Genomic DNA, 17,974 nt, shown 5'->3' with positions numbered 1-17,974 from the left:
TATAATACTCTCTTGATTTCTAATACCTTTCCAAGAGCGGCAAATAAAAATGCAACCTGGTGATGGCAATCATCATCGTTCAACAACAGTGAATTTCAACCCGTTCTCTTCATCCTTTGGTAGAGAATTTGCAGATGCATCGAATAGTATAAGGTGGTGGTGGTCATCTTCATCGTCGATGGGCTCTCCGAATTCCATCCAAGAGCAAATTTCCCTAACGAATGATTCGGAAAATCAAGCTACCCATTCATCGTCATCACCATTCCTTCAACATGAAACCCATGCCAATGCACAACATTGTTCATCCTTACCGTTTGGGTCCAACAACAACAACAACAATGATTATTACTTCATGAATGGCGATGCCAACCCAACAAGCCAGCATCCTCTACAATTTCCTTCCTCCCTCTTGGTTGTCTCATCCTTCCGACGAGAAAGTGGTGATGGCAGTGGTGGTCATGAAGCGAACAACATTCATGTCCTTTCATCGCCAACACTACCACCAACAACATTAACCACAGGAGCAACTACTTTCCCAACAACATTGACCCTACCAACAACAACAACAACAACATTAACCAACAACCATCTTAACCATCTTGATACCTCTTTCATTCAACCTGCTTCTTCCTTTTTGGAAATTCCTCAATATTTCGCTATATCCTGCATCAACTGTAGGAAGCAACACCGAAAATGTTCAAAACATCTTCCGAGCTGTGTGGAATGTAGACAACGGGGAGTAGAGTGTGTCTATCGAGAATCTAAACGAGTCAAATCATCATCAACAGGAGAAGAAAAACAACACTCTCGAAATAGCAACAAACAAAAAGAATCTTCTTCTTCCTCGACGAATCATGCTAATAAGGACAAGAACGTGAAATACAAACCCTATGAAAAAGTATCTGGAGATTATATCGAAAAACGACGAGAGGATCATGAAAGTCATCACGTTGTTTCTGCATTCACAGAATTCGACGAAGAAACTGGACATTTAAATAAGAGAGATGTCCTTGAGTTTTATTATGAGTTTGCGTGTGACGGATGTCCATGTTTTCCAAGAGAAGAATTTGAAAAGTTTCTTTACACGTCACCATTATCGAGTAATGAATCCTTCACTGCTAATTCATCATCTAAAATCAGCTCAAGTGGCAAAGAAATCAATTTTGAACAAAACACCAATACAGAAAATACTCCGAGTCGATATCATGAAGAATGGTTTGCCATCTTTTTGTCAGTTCGGGCATTGTGTGAATGTCGATATGGACTTTCCGAGTTGGCTGAAAAAAGTGCTCAGAAAGCTAAAAACGTTCTCTCCAAAATGTTTGACCAGTTCAATAATTATAATGTTGCTGTAGTTTATGGGAATTTAGCAATTTATGAAGCCTGGAGTGGACGAATTGAAAATGCCAAATTCTATATTCAAATTCTTAGTTACTGCCTCAACAGCTTATTTTCAGATGAAACAAAGAGAGAAAATATGAATGTTTATGAAAAAAATTTACAATCAATAGTATTCTATTTTACAAACATTATTGGAGATCATTTTGAAAAGATGGGTATTCAACAAGGTAAGTGTAAAGTTGAAACCTTTCTAGACAAGTTGTAATGTATCAATTTTTAAATTTATTAACTTTTAGTGATACAACGAATCCCTGAAATTTTCTCATTTTTCACTGGCAAACAATGCCCAGTTAATTGGCTGAAATTACTCCAACAAGAAATTACATCAGAGAACTGTTTTGAAATATGGAATGTCATACAAGTGATTATCGACGACTTAAAACAAGTGGTGATCAATAGTGTACAACGTCCATCAACGAAACAAGCAATGGCATGTTATGGTTATAGCAAAGAATATAGTTGCATGATTGAGCCAGTGTTTACATTATTTTCACACAGCGTCAAAATTTCGATTCTTGCCAAATCATCGTCACCATTAGTGAAGGGAATAATTGAGAAGTGTGCTTTGGAAATCACACAACTAACAGACCATGAGGCATTTCCCTATTTCCAGTGGAGATTGTGGCTTGCATATTAGTTGCTGGCCAAATTCACGTTCAAATTGTCAAGATGCTCTTGCAACAAGATTCTACTGATTTTGTGTACAATAATACGAATTATTTCGAAATTTTACAAAAGGATTTGAGAGCTATTGACATTTTGCGCAAAAGATACAAAATTCTTTCAAAATTTAATCATGTGATTAGAGAAGTGGAAGAGTGTGCAGCAATGATTAAGGCGAAAGTTGCATTGTCGACATTACAACGAGATGTCATCTTGTCTGATCCAAACGAGAGCACAGTTGGGGATTTGCAAAGGCCAATCTTAAATGGAACGCAACAACAAGAAGAGAATTTGGATCGGCAAGAAACCAATTTCTTGCTCTTCGAGGACATGGTATCCGCAAATTTACTTTCCTCGGATGACCTTAATAATGTGTTCGACTTTGAATAAATACACTGTTCTCAATAAATATTTATTCACTTGAATCAAGCCGAGCCAGTTCATCGTCCAAAAACTTCACAACAAAGTCAATATTTCCTCTTTGAGCCTCATGCATAAGTTCATAATTTTCTCGATAGGTTTCATGTTGTTTCAGTTGATGATATAATGTTACTTCATTTTCAACAACCATGGAAACAATTTCTAACTCTTCACACAAGCGCATGATTGTATTTGTCAACTCTGCAGAGCCAACAGAGCTAATCATTGCACCACCATTGTGAACGGGAGAAGGCGTAGAGATAGACTGCGAGGAAGGAGATGCCACAGCTGCAGGAGATGTAATGCTTGAAGATCCTACTGATGTTGAATTGGTTTCACCAAACTTTCCAAGCAAATATCTACGGTATCTTTGAATTGATTGTGTCTTGAAATTAAAGAGAGCCTTGGTATTTGTAAATATGAGAATGTTGGCTAGCACTGCCTTGTCATAATACGCATACTTTAGTGCTAGCGAGGAAACATATTTCAAAAAGTCAATATTTTGTTTGAGCAGTATAGCTGTTCCGCTTGTTGAAGGATTCTTTTCTTTGGGAGTATTTTCAAAAATTTGTTTGGAATACATGGCAGCCTCGCTATACTTCATACCCGAAGCCAAATAAGTTGAGATTGCTTCAGAAATTTGATGGTCTTTCTTAAGGTCATCAGCCTTATGCTTTAGGGTAGTGGCAATTTGTCTCTTACTGTCTAGCTTTTGTTGAAGGGTTTTGACGTCTTTGTTCGCTGATGATGACTTTGTGCTTGTGGTATTAGTATGTGTACTAGTGCTGCTACTTGCATTACTATTCTCCGTTTTGATGCTGACATTTTTGCTCTCAACTGGAGTAGGCTGCTTATTTCTCTTTGTTTTTGGTTCCTCATTGACACTAACTTTAGACTCAACAACATCTTCTAAAGGTCGCTTAGGGGAAGTGGTCTTTTTAGAATCTGACGATGATTTTTTAGATTGACTGCTTTCTCCACCTTCGCTTTTTGTTTTTCGCGATTTGACACCCTTGATCTTTGTTTCTTTTTCAGCCTTTTTCTTTTGTTCTGGTTGTGTTGTAGATTTCTTCTTTTTACTCTTTTTATCACTCTCCTCTGATGATTCATAAGAAATGTCTTCCATATTATTTTCAGAATCGGATTCATGACTTGATCTTTTCTTTGATTCTTTCTTGCTGGCAAGAGTTTTTTTTGTTGACATTTCATGATCGCTTGATTCGTTATTAGATTCTTCTTCTTGCTGTTGTGGTTTGGAAGGTTGAGCAGTCAATCGATTTGCCAATAAAAGTGTCTTATTTGAAATTGTTGGTCTTTGAGGAGGTTCAACTTTTTGTTCAGTAACAGTATTTCCATTGGTTGCTGTTGTTGTTGATGATGATGTTACGGATTGTTTGGAAGAATTGATATTTACGGAAGGATTTGTAGGTTGTTTAGGGCCAGTCGTTGTGGCCGATGATGATGAGACTTTAGTTGATGACTGTTTTGTCTTGTTGATGGTCTGCTGTTCCTCAACAATGTTATCAACAGATAGCGGAGAGAGACGGGCTGGTCTCTTATACACTTCACCCTCTAGAAATTCTCTAAAGGTGTTGGAAGGGCTTGATGGTTCGGGTTGCATATTTGTGGTGGGAATGGTGGTAGTCGTGGTGATGGAATTAATTACATTATTGGAAATGGGAGTGGAATGATGATTCAGTGCAGGTGGAATGGATGTAAAAGGATTAGGAGGTCGTGGTGGTGCTTGAACAACACCCTTCTTTGCGCTACCGACTTGTTGTAAATTCTTTTCTGGAAAGGGCGGAGCCTTTGTTGTGATGGGAGAAGAAAAGTCATGCATTCTAGAGGCAAAAGAGCCATACTCATGGACATCCAATCCCGACTCTGAAAAGTCCATTTGATCAGCTGTGGACATTGGCTCAGCATCCTCCGATGATGACATGTTGCTATTATTCATGTCTTCTCTTTCTCCGGAGGGTGGTAGGTAATAATCATTATTAACTCCGTGAATGTATGAAGAGGTAGTGGAAGGATTAGAGAGAGTTAAAACGCCGGATGAATTTGAAGTGGTTTCATTATTGTCTAGCATTTTGATAATGGAAAGAAGGAGAATACAATCGTGTGTTATTGGAGAAGATGATTGAGTTAATCGATTACAATTTTCAAATATATCAAGTTATACTACACTATTGTTGTATGAATATAATATGGTGCTTGCAATGCTAAACACTGAATGGATGATAGTAGAGAACAACAACGTAAATGACTAAATATTCACAAGCAAGCAACAATAAATAAATGATGATAATGATAAATAGTCAATCAGTAGTCCAACACTTCCACAACAAGTGTTTGTAGATATCTATCAATTATTAACAAATGATTAATTGCAATGATAATAATATCATCAGCAGTGTTATTGTAAGATACAAAATGTGGCCAACAAAACACCGATGGAAAAGCACACCGAAGAGCAGAATAGTTGTTTCAATGAATTCCAGAGGTAGTGTGGATTCAAATTTTTGTTTTTGATTATTTAGAAAAAAGGTATGATATTGTTTGTTGTTGTTGAAGGCATTAGAATCAGGATTCAAACACGGTAAATTCACAATTTTGCAAATATTCATAAGAATTCTTCCGTCCGTACATCATATAATCTACTTACATCAAAAAGAAATTATGATAATCAACTCTTCTGTGTTATGGAGTTTAGTACGAATAGCGATTTTTAAATTTTTGAAATCATGAACGAGAGTGGCCACTCTACTTCTGGTCTTGGGTGATGATGAAAATTGAATGGCTGAATTTTTTTTTATTTTTGGAATGAATTTTGCAAACTCATTTTCATTGTTGCCTTGGCTGAGTTACCTCTTGTTCGTTCGGAGTTGGTAGAACAGAGCTTGTTGCAGCAGGAGAAGCATTGGTCTCACTCTCATTGGAAAGGTTATTGTCGGATTGATTACTATTCATTGAAGCAATAATTCGTGGTTTCACATCCTCAACAAGTGAAGGCATAGTTTGGGAAAGCTCATTCTCTGTAAGAGTCCATAATTGAGGATTCAATTTGAACACCTCAATATTATTCATAACAAGAATCATATTCTTAAGTAATTCAGGTAAAGCTTCCCTTAAGTGGTCACTCTTTGGTTTTACCAACAAAAAGCTATACATGATTTGGAGAATCAAAAGCCACAACGAGTGAAAACCACTCTCCTGTTGGTTCTCTGAAATTGTGAACATTCTAGGCAGAAAGTGGAGGAATATCCTGGCCAATAAATTGTTAGCACGGACACGAAGTTCTTCCAGAGATGAGATATCCATTTCAGTATTGTGATTAGATTGGTATTCTGTTGTTTTTGGTTTCAAGCCTAAAAGAGTTTGAAGGAAAGATTTGATTAATACCTTTTCCATACAGAGCATCAATAATTGGTCATTAAGTAAATACTTAAGATTCTCATTTGGAGAATCATTCATTAATTGCTGGTTCAAGGATGAAGCGTATTTAAAGTCACAACTGACAATGAGAGATCTTTGAAGTGCAGAGAGGGCTTGTGTTCTAATATCTCTTTGAAGCTGAGACAGCATTTGAATTTGATTATTATTAAGTTGTGACATGAGTAAATGCAAAGCATTTCCTGAGCTCGACGAATTGTTAATTCCTCCCGTACAACAAAAAACTGAAATTCCCTCTAAAATTGAAAGCCAAGCATTGATCCATTTGTTGTCTAATCGTATTACGTTTTGGGAGCCATTAACAGATGAAAATGCTGTTGAGACAATTCTTTTCAAAATTTCAGGAACTAAATTTTCTAATATTGATAAAATGTCTTGTGCGAGTGTCATGAGTTTTTTAAGTGTTCCAATAAACTGAGTATGGTTTGAGTTTGAGCTTTGTACATTGACATTGGTAGTTATGGAGGCACTGAGAATGGAAATTAACGTTTGTACAAAGGTTGGAATATTGTCTGGAACCACGAACCAAATATTGAAATTACTACTGTCTTGAGAGTGGGTGGTATTTTGTTGTAAGCTTAATGTTAATACGTCCAATGATCTTGATATTAGTTGTAATTGTTGAGAAGGTTTTAGTGAAGTGAATAAAGTACTACTTGGATTGTTGTTGATCCAACTAGTTGAGGCAGTTGAAATACTTTTTAACATCTTAAAAACTAAATGATCCCAAAATTCAACAATTACTTGGGATATTGAGGAAAGCACCAAAGTATTTCCACTAGTATTGTTTGTCATGTTGGTTCTCTCATGAATGAATTTTTTCCCCATTGGTGATAAAAGATTTTCACCATGCCTTGATAAAAACATGTGAATCATTGGAAGTAGGCTCATGTGAAATACTCCAAGAAGACCCTCATTCCACTGCTTTCCAAGGTGATCAATAAGAACAGATAACATTTCTTTTTGAATAAAGGACCATTCTTGTTGCTCGGAAGAGGATTTGTCGGTAACTTGGTTAAGTGATGTTGAAGGAGTAGACAATTCCATGCATAATCTCCAAATACATGTAATACATCTTTGAAGAATATGATAATGTTGTTTGGTCATTCGTGTACGTAAAGTTGTTGTTGAAGTAGAGATTGGGCTAGCCCTTTCTGAAGGAAGTGAATTAGTACTACCACTAACTTTTGATGACGAGCCAAGAGAAGAAGGTGCACTTTGTGCACTTGAAGAGACTTGATAAATGGATTGTATAACGTTGATAGGCTCATATATTTGTAAAATTGATATCATGAGCTTATATACATGACCATATGCATAATTCCAAATGAGTTTCAATCGATCTGTGATGGTATTTCTATTTAGATTGTTGCTAATTAGCACATCACAGAGTAAATCCAAACAAAATAGTGAGGTTTCAATGTCACGTTCGTAATAATAATACGTAACAGTAGAATTAGATGTTGGTGATTGTTTTTGTGGTGTTGTACTTGTCTTTAGAGCAAAGAGGTGTGGAGCAGGTATATGCATAGACATTAAAACACCACTTGGTTTGCCATTTCTAATCAATGCACTAAGTAAATATTCTAACGAATGACCGCTCAACTCTTTGGCATCCATCATCAATAGTTCAACAATACGACATTGTTCAATGCATTTTCTCGCTTCGTCCAAAGCATGCTTAATCTCAATTGAAAAGTGTTCAAATTCTGTGTCTTGTCCTCCAAGTGCTTGAGACTCACTATCATCGTCCGAGTCATCGGAGTCATCCCAGTTATTTTTCTTTTTTACATTAGATTCTTCGCTGCTACTGCTACCATAGAAACCCCCAAAAACGCTTGACAAGAGAGAGAATGTTGCACTTTTAACTTGTGTTTGTGTTTGATTTTGAGACTTGGGTTTTAACTTTTTGGTAGCACTCTTAGAAATGCTTGAAATGATATGTCCATAAAGAGAAGATCCTGAGGTTAATAGTTGTGACGAGGCTTGATTTGATAAGGACTGATCTGATCCACTTTCTTTTCTTGGAGAAGAAATCTTTGACTCGTGTGATGATGAAAATTGAAATTCTCTGAGTTGTCTCACAAGTCGAGACTCTACAAGTGACTCTGGCAATAATTCGAGTTCTCTCATTCTGCAAATAAGATCAAGAATATTTTTCCATCCTTCGCGTAAATTATCTCCATATTTTCTAGTAATTGCAAACACAGTTCTGCAAGCAAGTTTTGCTTTTTCATTATGGCCAAACATAACTATGGATCTATTCTTATCAGTTCTTGATGAAGATGCAACCTTACTGCCAATATTTGAGTTGAAAGATGAAGAAGAGGAATTGATGATTTGATTATTAGCTGATGGTGAAGCTGGGGATGTCACAACACCATCTACACCTCCATTAATTGTTGAGATTACCACACCATCATGAGAAACTATTGTAGTTGAAATAGATGTATTGGTTGGCCAAGTTAATCCAGTACTGTCTAAAGTTTGTTGACTGGAATTGTTTGAACAGTTCACAACTGAAATAGAAGGAGGAGTAACCCCGTCCAATAGAGTAGTAAATTTGCATAGAGTAATTACCAAATTATCAAAAACATGATGGAGGTGATAAGTTGCAGCGACTCTGGCGCTATCAAGAAATCCTCTGATTGCCAATTCTAATAAATGAATATCGTCTGAGTTTTCTAAAATGATGGTTGTAGCCAATATTACATGTCCCCACATGCTCTGGAACATTTCCATGTCATAAATGAAGGGTAGTAGATTGTCATTTTCGTTGGAAATTGAAGAAGATTTTTGGTTAAAGTTTCGTTCGTAATATTCCATGGATCCTCTGATAATAAGCTCGTTCCATACTGTTTCACTTTTGTAAGAATCAATTAAACCTGTCACTACTTCAAATTCATTTGTTAAAACATAATGAAAAATCTTTTGAAGCTCCTCTTTTGGCATATCTTGAAGCTCTTCATGATAACCAACAGTTCTTATAAATCCTTCAAGATTCATTCTATTGTTTCTATTGTGATGATGGTGTAAATCAGTGTGCAACATCATGATAGCAACAGCCAAAATCCATGCTTGTTCTCCGTTCGCTAAATAAGGAACGGCAGGAACTATACGAGCATTACATGAGATGTGTCTTTCTTTTGCAAAATTTGTGTTATTATCTCTATAATAGCACTCTCCAAGAAGTTTAACAATCCTTTCTACCTGTTGACCTTCGCCAGAAATTTTGCATCTATTAATGAAATATCTCATTGCTTCATCAATTCTCATCCCATAAAAATCAAAACCATCCATAAACTGTCTCATAACTTCCAGTGGTAATACATTTCTAAGCGGATCTTTTTTCGATTTGCTAAGAATTGGAATTAAGTAGGTATTTTCTGTAAGTGTTCTGTTAGTTTCTGTGAAAGCACTTTCCTTAATCTTAATATCAACTATTGTATTGGCAGGTGATGAAAAACTATTGAAATAATCAACAATCTTTTGCTTGTCTAGCCAAACATTATATTCGAGAAGAAAGTTTGAAATTTTTTCAGAAGCACGTTGCAATAAACTGACAGCCTCATTCCAATCTACTGTTATGGAATTTTCATCCACACTGTTTTCATTTCTTATGAAAGAGGTAAGATCTTTTGGAATTGTGATATTGTAAATTTGTAGTAATTGTGTCACTCCTTCCAAAGGGCTGCTATTAAATAGAGAGACAATTTCCATCATTCTATGTTTTTGTTTTTTGTGTAATTTGATTTCAGATGTCATGTTATTGACTACATTCATATCTAGAGATTGTCTAACATTTTGTTCTTGTTGTTCCTGACATCTCTCTGCCAAGCATCTTACAACACTTAATAGGCCTTGCCATGCTAAAACATGTAATGTATGTAAATTGGAACTGCCGAGAGAAGATGAAGAAAGTGATGTACTACTACTACTATTACTCGTAAAGTTATTAAAATTGGATGAACCACTCTGACCTATCTGAATGGTATTTCCTATTATGTTGTTTTGAATTGATGGATTTCCCAACATGGTTCCGCTTACAGAGCTATTCAAGCCGATATAGCTGTTCAGATATAAATAAATGTGTTCAAAAAGATTGGGAATGCTATTTACATTGACTTGATTCTTCTTGTCAAAACATCCATAGCAATCATAATGACGATATAGAAATGCAATAAAATTGGAGTCTCTACACACTTCAACAAGATACTCTAAAATTAATTCTTGTAGTTCGAATGGTAGAAATAATGAAGTGTTTCCTAAAATCGGTGAGTTAGAAAATTGACTCTTTTTTGAACTTGATCCATATTGTTGCTGTGATGGAGAAAGATGTTGAAGTAATGAAAGGAGAATAGCTGAAATTTGTTCATGTAAAAAAATTCTAATGTTGGCTAAACTGAATAAATAGGTAATTGAACATTTCAAAGCTGCTGAAAGAAGCATGAGATTATTTCCATAATTAGAGTGAGTGGGTTGAAGATTGCCTCCATTTGCGGTAGCAAGAACGCTTGAAGTAATTGTAGAATTTGATCCAAGTCCAGATTGAGTACTTCCGCTAAACATCATTTCACCATTTGCTAAGAAAAGAATTGTTTGATAAGAAATGTTCACATTTCGTAGCAAGGCTCGACATAACTGGTTACAAACCATTCTTAATATGTTCTGATAACTTGATAAAGTTAATCTATCACCCAATAGTTCAATCACATGACAAGCCAAGTTAATACCCAGATATCTCGTTCCAATACTATTGACTGTTGTTGACATGGTATTTGTACTTGATCCTAATTTCATGGAGGGCTGTGAAGATGTGTCCGGCACCGCAGATGAAGTACTATAAATATCACACATGTCACAAATAAATTCAAAAATTAATTCTCCTGTTGTAGATGATTCGTTGGATTTTTCATTGAGTCTTCTCGAAAATATAATTGTTACTATATCATAAATGGCTAATTCAGCAGTTTTTCTGAGGGAATCTTTAATTATGGTAAATATGACAATTTTCATAAAAATACTGTAATGATTTTGGCTGACTTACCTGTAGATGGACGTGTTTCTCTGCCAATCCTTAAAATACTTTTTATAATCTCCAAGATTGTTGATTCGTCCAATAGTTTTCCTGCCTCACTTTTCACACAACATAAAAACGTATTAATAATTTGAGTAAGAACAGATTCGAGAAGAGATGTTTCCGAAGAAACAGATGCAATTGATCCTAAACCACTTCCCAATGAATGATCCAAAATAATTGGTCCTCCTGCTTCAGAAATTGATCCAGAGTCTGTTGCATTGAATTCAAATTGACATTGTTGAACACTTGTTACTATTTCTTCAATTATTATCTTTGCGTCCTCCGAGTTATTATGATGTGTCGATTGAGATACTCCTGTATATTTCATGACAAAACCAATGAATAAAACTCAAAGTTGAAATCTTTCAACTTACCAATAAAATCAGGGAACTCCAAGAATTTTTGGAGTGATCTCAAAGCCATTGATGTAAGCCTGCCTTCTGTGTCTTCGGATTTTATGATGGCAAAGAACGGTTGGAGTATGTCCATGGTTGATAATGTTTGCCATGTTAAGTTGCTGCTAATCCTTTCTCTCAAGTTTCGCATTCCGATGAGAATTGAACTTTCATTTCCTACAGATCCTTGTTGTCTTGGTATATTTTCGTATTGCTATTGTTGTTTGATGATTGATTGAATAATAGATTTGAATGTTTGATTGGGAGTGTTATATGACCATAAATAAAATTAATTGAATTAATTAATTGACAAATGTAATCGACAATGTAAAAGATCAAATTGCATCATAATCACACTTACAAATCTATATCGATTGGAAAATCTCATAGAATGTACATTCCGCATGCCCAAAATAAGAGCATTCACTTCACCCAACACGAGTTTTTGTAGTGGGAAATGTTGTTGTTGTTGTACACCGTTGTCCATTATTATTTGTTGTGTTCGATGTGTTCAAAAGAACAATCAATGAGCAAATAGTTTAATTTCTCTTCGGAAGAGGCCTGATGATAGAAATTTTCGATAATTTTTTTTTGCTTGCGTGGTTGTAATGTTCGTCATCTCGAGCGAAACCCGTGTGCTTCGGCTTGATATCAATTTCACAAAGTTGCAAAAATTTGCTGCTCTTTAACATTCCTGATTGGATAAGAATTGCATTACCAAGCGTAGAGTGTGATTGTAGTTCCATTCCAAAAGCGTTAATAACTCAACAGAACGTCCAACATAATTAGTAGTGGAATTTAATCAAAGAATAGAGTTGTCAGGATGCATAATAGTTTTCTAATGTTTCTTTCATTCTTTCATTCTTTCAGCTTTGGAATATCCACCTTGTTGCTCTGACATTTGGTGGATTTTTTTGATTATTGTAATTTGCATTAAAGTGTGAAATTTTTTTCGTCGTTTTAAAAAATCTAATTAGTTTATTGTTAGCACCATTGCTGCTGGTAAAACTATTAAACGCATGTTCAAGCGGTTGACTTTGGCTTGAATTGTCTTGAAATTGGTTTCAATTCTGTGGAGCAAATAAATCTTGTTGAGGTTAGTCTATTCAATTCATTGATGTCATTAAGCTTGTATTCAACAATTAGGTATGAGTAGGTATCTTTTACCTTTTTCTTAATACGGAGTCTCTCTTTTTCGAATTTGATGGTTGTGTTCTTGCATAGTGTTTTAATAGCTTTGGTAATTGCGGGTTCACTTGTTGATTCAGGAAGTATACAATTTGCTATATGTGTTTCTTGCTTTCTTTTGATAATTTCAAATCCTTGTACAATCAATTCAGTGTTGGGATTCTTGGAATCAAAGTTAATTTTAAGTTTGTACAAGGGTTCTTGTGGATTGAATGTTAGGCACATTTGTTCAATTCTACATTTCTTTTGATTGATTGAGTACTTGATGAGAGTTTGGATGTTCGAAATTGATTTTTCTTTGGCTATTAATGTTGTTGGAGATGATGTAAAGCGGAAGAAGAAGCGATTGCGAAACTGCCAAAGAAGAACAAAAAGAAGAAAGAGAGAATCAACACGATCGAAGCCTTTGGGAACTCAGGATGAAAATGTACAAAAGAGAATTATTAGAGTCTTTTAGAAAGAGTATCCTAAAACCTGAAAAAAGGAAAAAAAGACACATATTGCAAACGTTGAAGCAACAAATGGAGAAAATTGAAGAAGAGAAAGTACAAGATGACAATGATTACCTTGGAGAATATTCTGAACAAGATGAAGAAGATGGAAATGATTATGTTATTCAATTAAGGCCTGCGGTTGGAAATTGAAATAAGTTCTCCTGCAATCACAGAACAAGAACAAAAAGCCACAGAACCTGTCAAACCTTCACCTAGTACTACTGTAGCCCACACAAAAACTCCACCTACAGCTATTATTGGATATAATTCTTCAGAAGAGAAGACAAGCATGTCCGTAGTTTGTTCAACAAGCCAACCAAGTGCAAGTTCACCAACTATCCAGCAGTTAAATGAAGCAGAATGAGTGGACAAAACGAGCGATGCAATTAAAACATGCGAACAATGTTTGGAATGAACTTTTCGAGCTTCTTGATTCAAACAATAATGACCAACAATTATTTCTGATAACATTAAAAAGCAGCAAACAACAAATAAACCAATGCATAAACGCACAACAACGCGCAACAACGAAAAACAACAAACAACAACCGAAGCTAAAAATGACCCAAAACGATCGAAAAAAAATTTCACACTTTAGTGCAAATTACAATAAGGCAAACCCACATGGTTTGCCATAGGAAGATCACACTACTACTCATTTTGAACATGAAAACAACAACAGCACCGTCGTTTTTTTCCATGATTGCTCTAAATGTCACAGCAAATTGAACTGATGCAATGAACAAAATTGAAGACGCTTCAAAAAATGACAGCATCATTATCCAATCAATTCCACCAAACTTGCATTCTTCTTCTTCTTCTCATATCGTCATTAGTTGTTGCCATCCCTAAATACAAAGTTAATCTCTTTGCTGGTGTATGTTCAGGTTCAAGCTGCACTGGAGGTTACAATGTGGCCAACGGACCATCCACAAGTACACAACTCAATGGCCTATGTGGTATGGCTCTCACATTAGATGGTGGAACGCTTTATTTTGCTGACTACAAGAATCATGTTATTCGAAAAGTAGTCCATGGTTACATTTCAACCGTCGCTGGCGTGATTGGCTCAGAAATGGAGCTGTGTACATTGCAGACAATGGTAATCATTAGATTAGAGTGATCTATCCAAATAATAATATTGCAACCATTGCTGGAACAGGAGTGCCTGGATTCTCTGGTGATGGAGGCCTCGCTACAAATGCACTATTATCAAATCCACGGGTATTTATGTTTTTAATTCCAAGGTTTATATTGCTGACTATGGTAATCAAAGAATTCGAATGATATCCAATGGTTACATACAAACTATTGCTGGAAATGGTCAAGTTAATTCAACAGGTAGGTGAATATTTTACATCAAAGAAACGCTTTTACCAGCAAACGATATCGTTCAACTTTTCACAATGTTCAACAATAGGTGATGGTGGACTGGCAACCCTTGCTTCATTATGTGATCCAACAAGTGTAAGAGTTGCACCATCTGGAAACGTTTACATCTCTTATTTTGATCATGATGTTAATGCTATAAGAAAAGTAGACACCAATGGAATCATTTCTACAAGTTCAAACTTCCTCCACTCTAGGCAACAATCATTTGATCGTCAATGACGCTTACTTGTGTTGTTTCAAGGCGTTCACACCAACTCTCTCGTACAATCCCACACAAGGTGAATATGGATGTTCTCAATTCAATTCTGCAACCATGTTTGTTTGGAAACAAATCATTAGTTCACAAATTGTCTTTGAATCACTAAATTTCTAAGAGACCTTTGTTATTTTTCGAGAACTTCTCCCTTCAACTAAATGATACGGTTTCAACATTTAACTGAATTATTTGAATGGGTGGTAGAACTGAAGCTTATTGAAAGTGATAAAATTGATCGTTTCATGGGATATACGAACGACTTTCATTCAGGTGGTATTTTCAAAAATAAAAAAATTCGAAAACCATCGAAATTTAATGAACAATCTCGATTTTCGAAAAAAATTTACTCCTCTTAACCCAATTTTGTTTTTGAGTGTGCTTAGTCTTTGAGGAGAAATCAGTTGTGAAGAAGTAATTTGAGATGACATCATTTGGTCTCCATTTACAAGTATTGTTGGGAATACAGATTCGTCATCGCTTTCGCTTTCTTCTTGGAAATTCTGTGTACTGATTGAAGTGTTGGTACTGGTAGAGCCTCGATTGTTAAGTAGCGATGACAATCGGCTACGAGCTTTCGCGTTGCTGGAAAATAGACCTAATACACTGATGAACGCGGCTTCTTTATCTCCCCAATTAGCTCTTCTGTCTTTTGACAAAATATGCAGAAAATCCCACAAACACAAGGTCGGGTGTTTGGAAAGACCACAAACTCATTTGTTCCTTTAAATTAACCAAACGATTCTTGTTGTTTATGTCTTCGAAACATATCAAATTCATTAACAACCAAAAGCCTTATCAAACATCAGGTTATCAAAACCAATACACATAAAGAAGATCGGTAACAATTACAATGGTTGTCAACAACAAAACACAAGAATTCTCTTAGTCCCGATCAATCAATACGTTACACATTGACATTTTAATAACAATTGATCACCTAATAATTAGCTGTGCTTGAATGGTAGATGTTTAAATTTTACTCCTCATAAGATTTTTCCCTAAGTTTGAGAATGTTGGCAATGAATGGATGGAAAAAGGCATCAAAACAATCTCCAGAAACCAAAATTAATTTAGGACATGGTGTCTCTTTTGAAGTTGGAATTATTCCTGTTCTAACACTTTTCGCTGTGTTATCAGAGACTTTTTTTCTCGAAAAAATTACTGGGTAAATATCATAACCTTCAATATCCAATAGTGCCTTGTTATAATAATCACATAATTGTTTGGGTTCGAGTGTCCTTATTTGTGAATCATCATTCATAAACTTATTTTGAACTACAAATAACACTTTCCTCCCACCAGAAACAAATACAGGCAAAAATCCATCAATACCTTGTTGATTCGGTTTTGCCTTTGTGATTACATTATGCATGTTTTCGTTCTGAACAAGTGATTTAGAAATTGTTTCTACAACTTCAACATAACGGTAGTAGGCTTTTGTGCCAATATTGGTGGTCAAAGTCATATGAGCAAGCTTATCTGTCATATGTGCTCCTTGAAAAAGTTCACCGACAGTAAAAGTATTTACAGGCTCAATTGGTTTCAGTTTGAGAATATAGTTCAGTTTGCAGGTAATTGTTTTCAAACATAGCTCTTCGAATTTTTCCCAATCCGGTTTTGTTGAAGTATAAACAAAGTCGTTGAATAAGCTTTTTGGAATTTTCTCATTTGATTCTGAAAGTATATCAATAGCAGGAAGTGGTAATCCAATATGGTCATTAGTTTTGTAAATTCTACCTTGGCTAGTTAATTCTTCAACTCTACTATCATATTTGAGAGCTTTGTGAGTACTATATGGAAATCCTGAAAGAGTAAGTATGGATAGATATTGATAAACATCTACTTCATCGTTTGGTTGATATATCTTATACACCTCTTTCACAACATTACCGTAAATATTGCTTATTTTTGTTTCTAGTGGCATAGTTGTATTGTTTTTAATTTCTTTGGCAAATCTAACTGCCCATTCTAAATGTCTAGGGACAACACCAATGATACTCCAAAAAATCTGATACTTTGGTGTATAAAATTCTATTAAATCTTGCTCTTTCATAATAATTTCGACATCCTCTTGTCGCAATGATGGTAATGGGACAGTTCTTATTTGGTAGTCAGTTGGTTCAAATTTGGCATCGGATTCCATTAACGTTCCTGAGAATGATGGAAATAAAATTAATCCCTGTTTTTTCTGAAAGTGTCTCATATACCATCCAATTTTATGTTGTAATTGTGTATTCAGATTTTGATTCAGTCTGGTTACTCTTTGATATTCATCAAATGCGAGAATAAGAGGTATTGGCATCGATTGCTCGACTTTCAATTGTTCGTGCAATTTTGAGCTTATAATTCGGAGAAGTTCATATAAAAAATAATCATTAGTTATTTTTGGTATTCGTTTTGCAATTTCTTCTCCTTGTTCAAAAGCAGCGTAAATGATTCTCGATGAGATTAAAGAAATAATACTACTGTCTCTTTCAACATCATTTTGCAAAACAAATCCATTTGTAAAGTTAAAGTAAATGATTGAAGAATTCTTAAAAATATATTGTGGTTCGGCCTTCGAAAGAATTTTGACAACCTCAGACATAATACGAGTCTTCCCACTCCCACTTCCACCTTTGGCAATCAAAAAAGTTAAGTCTTGTTTGTTAATTTTTTCTTGTTGACTTGCTTCGTATTGTCTTGCACTTAAATCTAAAATTGCTTGTTTTGCTTGTTCTCTATTCAGCATGTCATTGAAAATGAGGCGATCTAAGCCATGGTGAACATGTGATAAATCTCTCAATTTTAGCTCACTGATCTCTTGCAATAAATACAATTCTTCATCAGAAAAATTTGGAATTATCTCTATATATTTGTCTGGAATGTATTTCGGTTTTGAGTCTACCAATTTCCGTTCATCCCAATAAAATGTAAAACAGTTGCACAAATTTCACGTGTGAGATTTTCATGAGCAAGATTAGTGTACAGTTATCCAAATTACTTACGTTTAGAAACGATTTTCAATAATGGTAATTGTATCTTATTTTTCTCTATCAATTTGTCTTTTATCCAATTCACGACAGTTGTGCAAGTGGATAAATCAATCTGGTTTTCAAAAATTTGTTTCACGATATCATTTGCAGAGAGTTCATTCCCATTTTGTTGAGCTTTTTCGAGTTCGTACACAATCTTTGAGAGAGTTGTTCCATCAAATTTTGCATCATAGAAAGGCTGAGCTTGCTCTATGGTT

The 17,974-nt window shown here is 35.2% G+C and overlaps 7 protein-coding genes across 7 annotated transcripts in view; 3 read left to right on the top strand and 4 right to left on the bottom strand.

Moving 5' to 3' along the window:
• Positions 1 to 49: 49 nt before the first annotated feature.
• On the top strand, positions 50 to 2,038 carry FDP41_010720 (uncharacterized protein; the record flags this gene model as incomplete). The annotated part of the gene is made up of 2 exons (XM_044701049.1): positions 50 to 1,568; positions 1,638 to 2,038. 2 exons carry the CDS (start codon positions 50 to 52, stop codon positions 2,036 to 2,038), a joined length of 1,920 nt encoding a protein of 639 aa, XP_044567454.1.
• Positions 2,039 to 2,070: 32 nt separating this feature from the next.
• Positions 2,071 to 2,454, top strand: FDP41_010719 (uncharacterized protein; the record flags this gene model as incomplete). Its single annotated transcript, XM_044701047.1, has 1 exon — positions 2,071 to 2,454. One exon carries the CDS (start codon positions 2,071 to 2,073, stop codon positions 2,452 to 2,454), a length of 384 nt encoding a protein of 127 aa, XP_044567453.1.
• A 22-nt stretch (positions 2,455 to 2,476) lies between these two features.
• Positions 2,477 to 4,573, bottom strand: FDP41_010718 (uncharacterized protein; the record flags this gene model as incomplete). Its single annotated transcript, XM_044701046.1, has 1 exon — positions 2,477 to 4,573. The coding sequence occupies one exon, from the start codon at positions 4,571 to 4,573 to the stop codon at positions 2,477 to 2,479; it is 2,097 nt and encodes a 698-aa protein (XP_044567452.1).
• Positions 4,574 to 5,328: 755 nt separating this feature from the next.
• On the bottom strand, positions 5,329 to 11,899 carry FDP41_010717 (uncharacterized protein; the record flags this gene model as incomplete). Its single annotated transcript, XM_044701045.1, has 4 exons — positions 5,329 to 10,922; positions 10,985 to 11,332; positions 11,392 to 11,626; positions 11,774 to 11,899. 4 exons carry the CDS (start codon positions 11,897 to 11,899, stop codon positions 5,329 to 5,331), a joined length of 6,303 nt encoding a protein of 2,100 aa, XP_044567451.1.
• A 536-nt stretch (positions 11,900 to 12,435) lies between these two features.
• On the bottom strand, positions 12,436 to 12,825 carry FDP41_010716 (uncharacterized protein; the record flags this gene model as incomplete). The annotated part of the gene is made up of 1 exon (XM_044701044.1): positions 12,436 to 12,825. The coding sequence occupies one exon, from the start codon at positions 12,823 to 12,825 to the stop codon at positions 12,436 to 12,438; it is 390 nt and encodes a 129-aa protein (XP_044567450.1).
• A 1,035-nt stretch (positions 12,826 to 13,860) lies between these two features.
• Positions 13,861 to 14,705, top strand: FDP41_010715 (uncharacterized protein; the record flags this gene model as incomplete). The annotated part of the gene is made up of 3 exons (XM_044701043.1): positions 13,861 to 14,196; positions 14,342 to 14,435; positions 14,515 to 14,705. The coding sequence occupies 3 exons, from the start codon at positions 13,861 to 13,863 to the stop codon at positions 14,703 to 14,705; spliced, it is 621 nt and encodes a 206-aa protein (XP_044567449.1).
• A 1,013-nt stretch (positions 14,706 to 15,718) lies between these two features.
• Positions 15,719 to 17,974, bottom strand: part of FDP41_010714 (uncharacterized protein) — a gene marked incomplete at both ends in the record, with an annotated part of 2,964 nt that continues 708 nt past the window's right edge. The window contains 2 exons of the mRNA XM_044701042.1: positions 15,719 to 17,625; positions 17,730 to 17,966. Of these exons, the coding sequence (XP_044567448.1) occupies positions 15,719 to 17,625; positions 17,730 to 17,966 (2,144 nt within the window). The remainder of the gene's footprint in view (positions 17,626 to 17,729; positions 17,967 to 17,974) is intronic.

The sequence above is a fragment of the Naegleria fowleri genome (genome assembly GCF_008403515.1).
Source record: "Naegleria fowleri strain ATCC 30894 chromosome Unknown tig7, whole genome shotgun sequence".
NCBI classification, from domain to species: domain Eukaryota; phylum Heterolobosea; class Eutetramitea; order Acrasida; family Naegleriidae; genus Naegleria; species Naegleria fowleri.
This window is presented reverse-complemented; position numbering and strand designations above follow the sequence as displayed.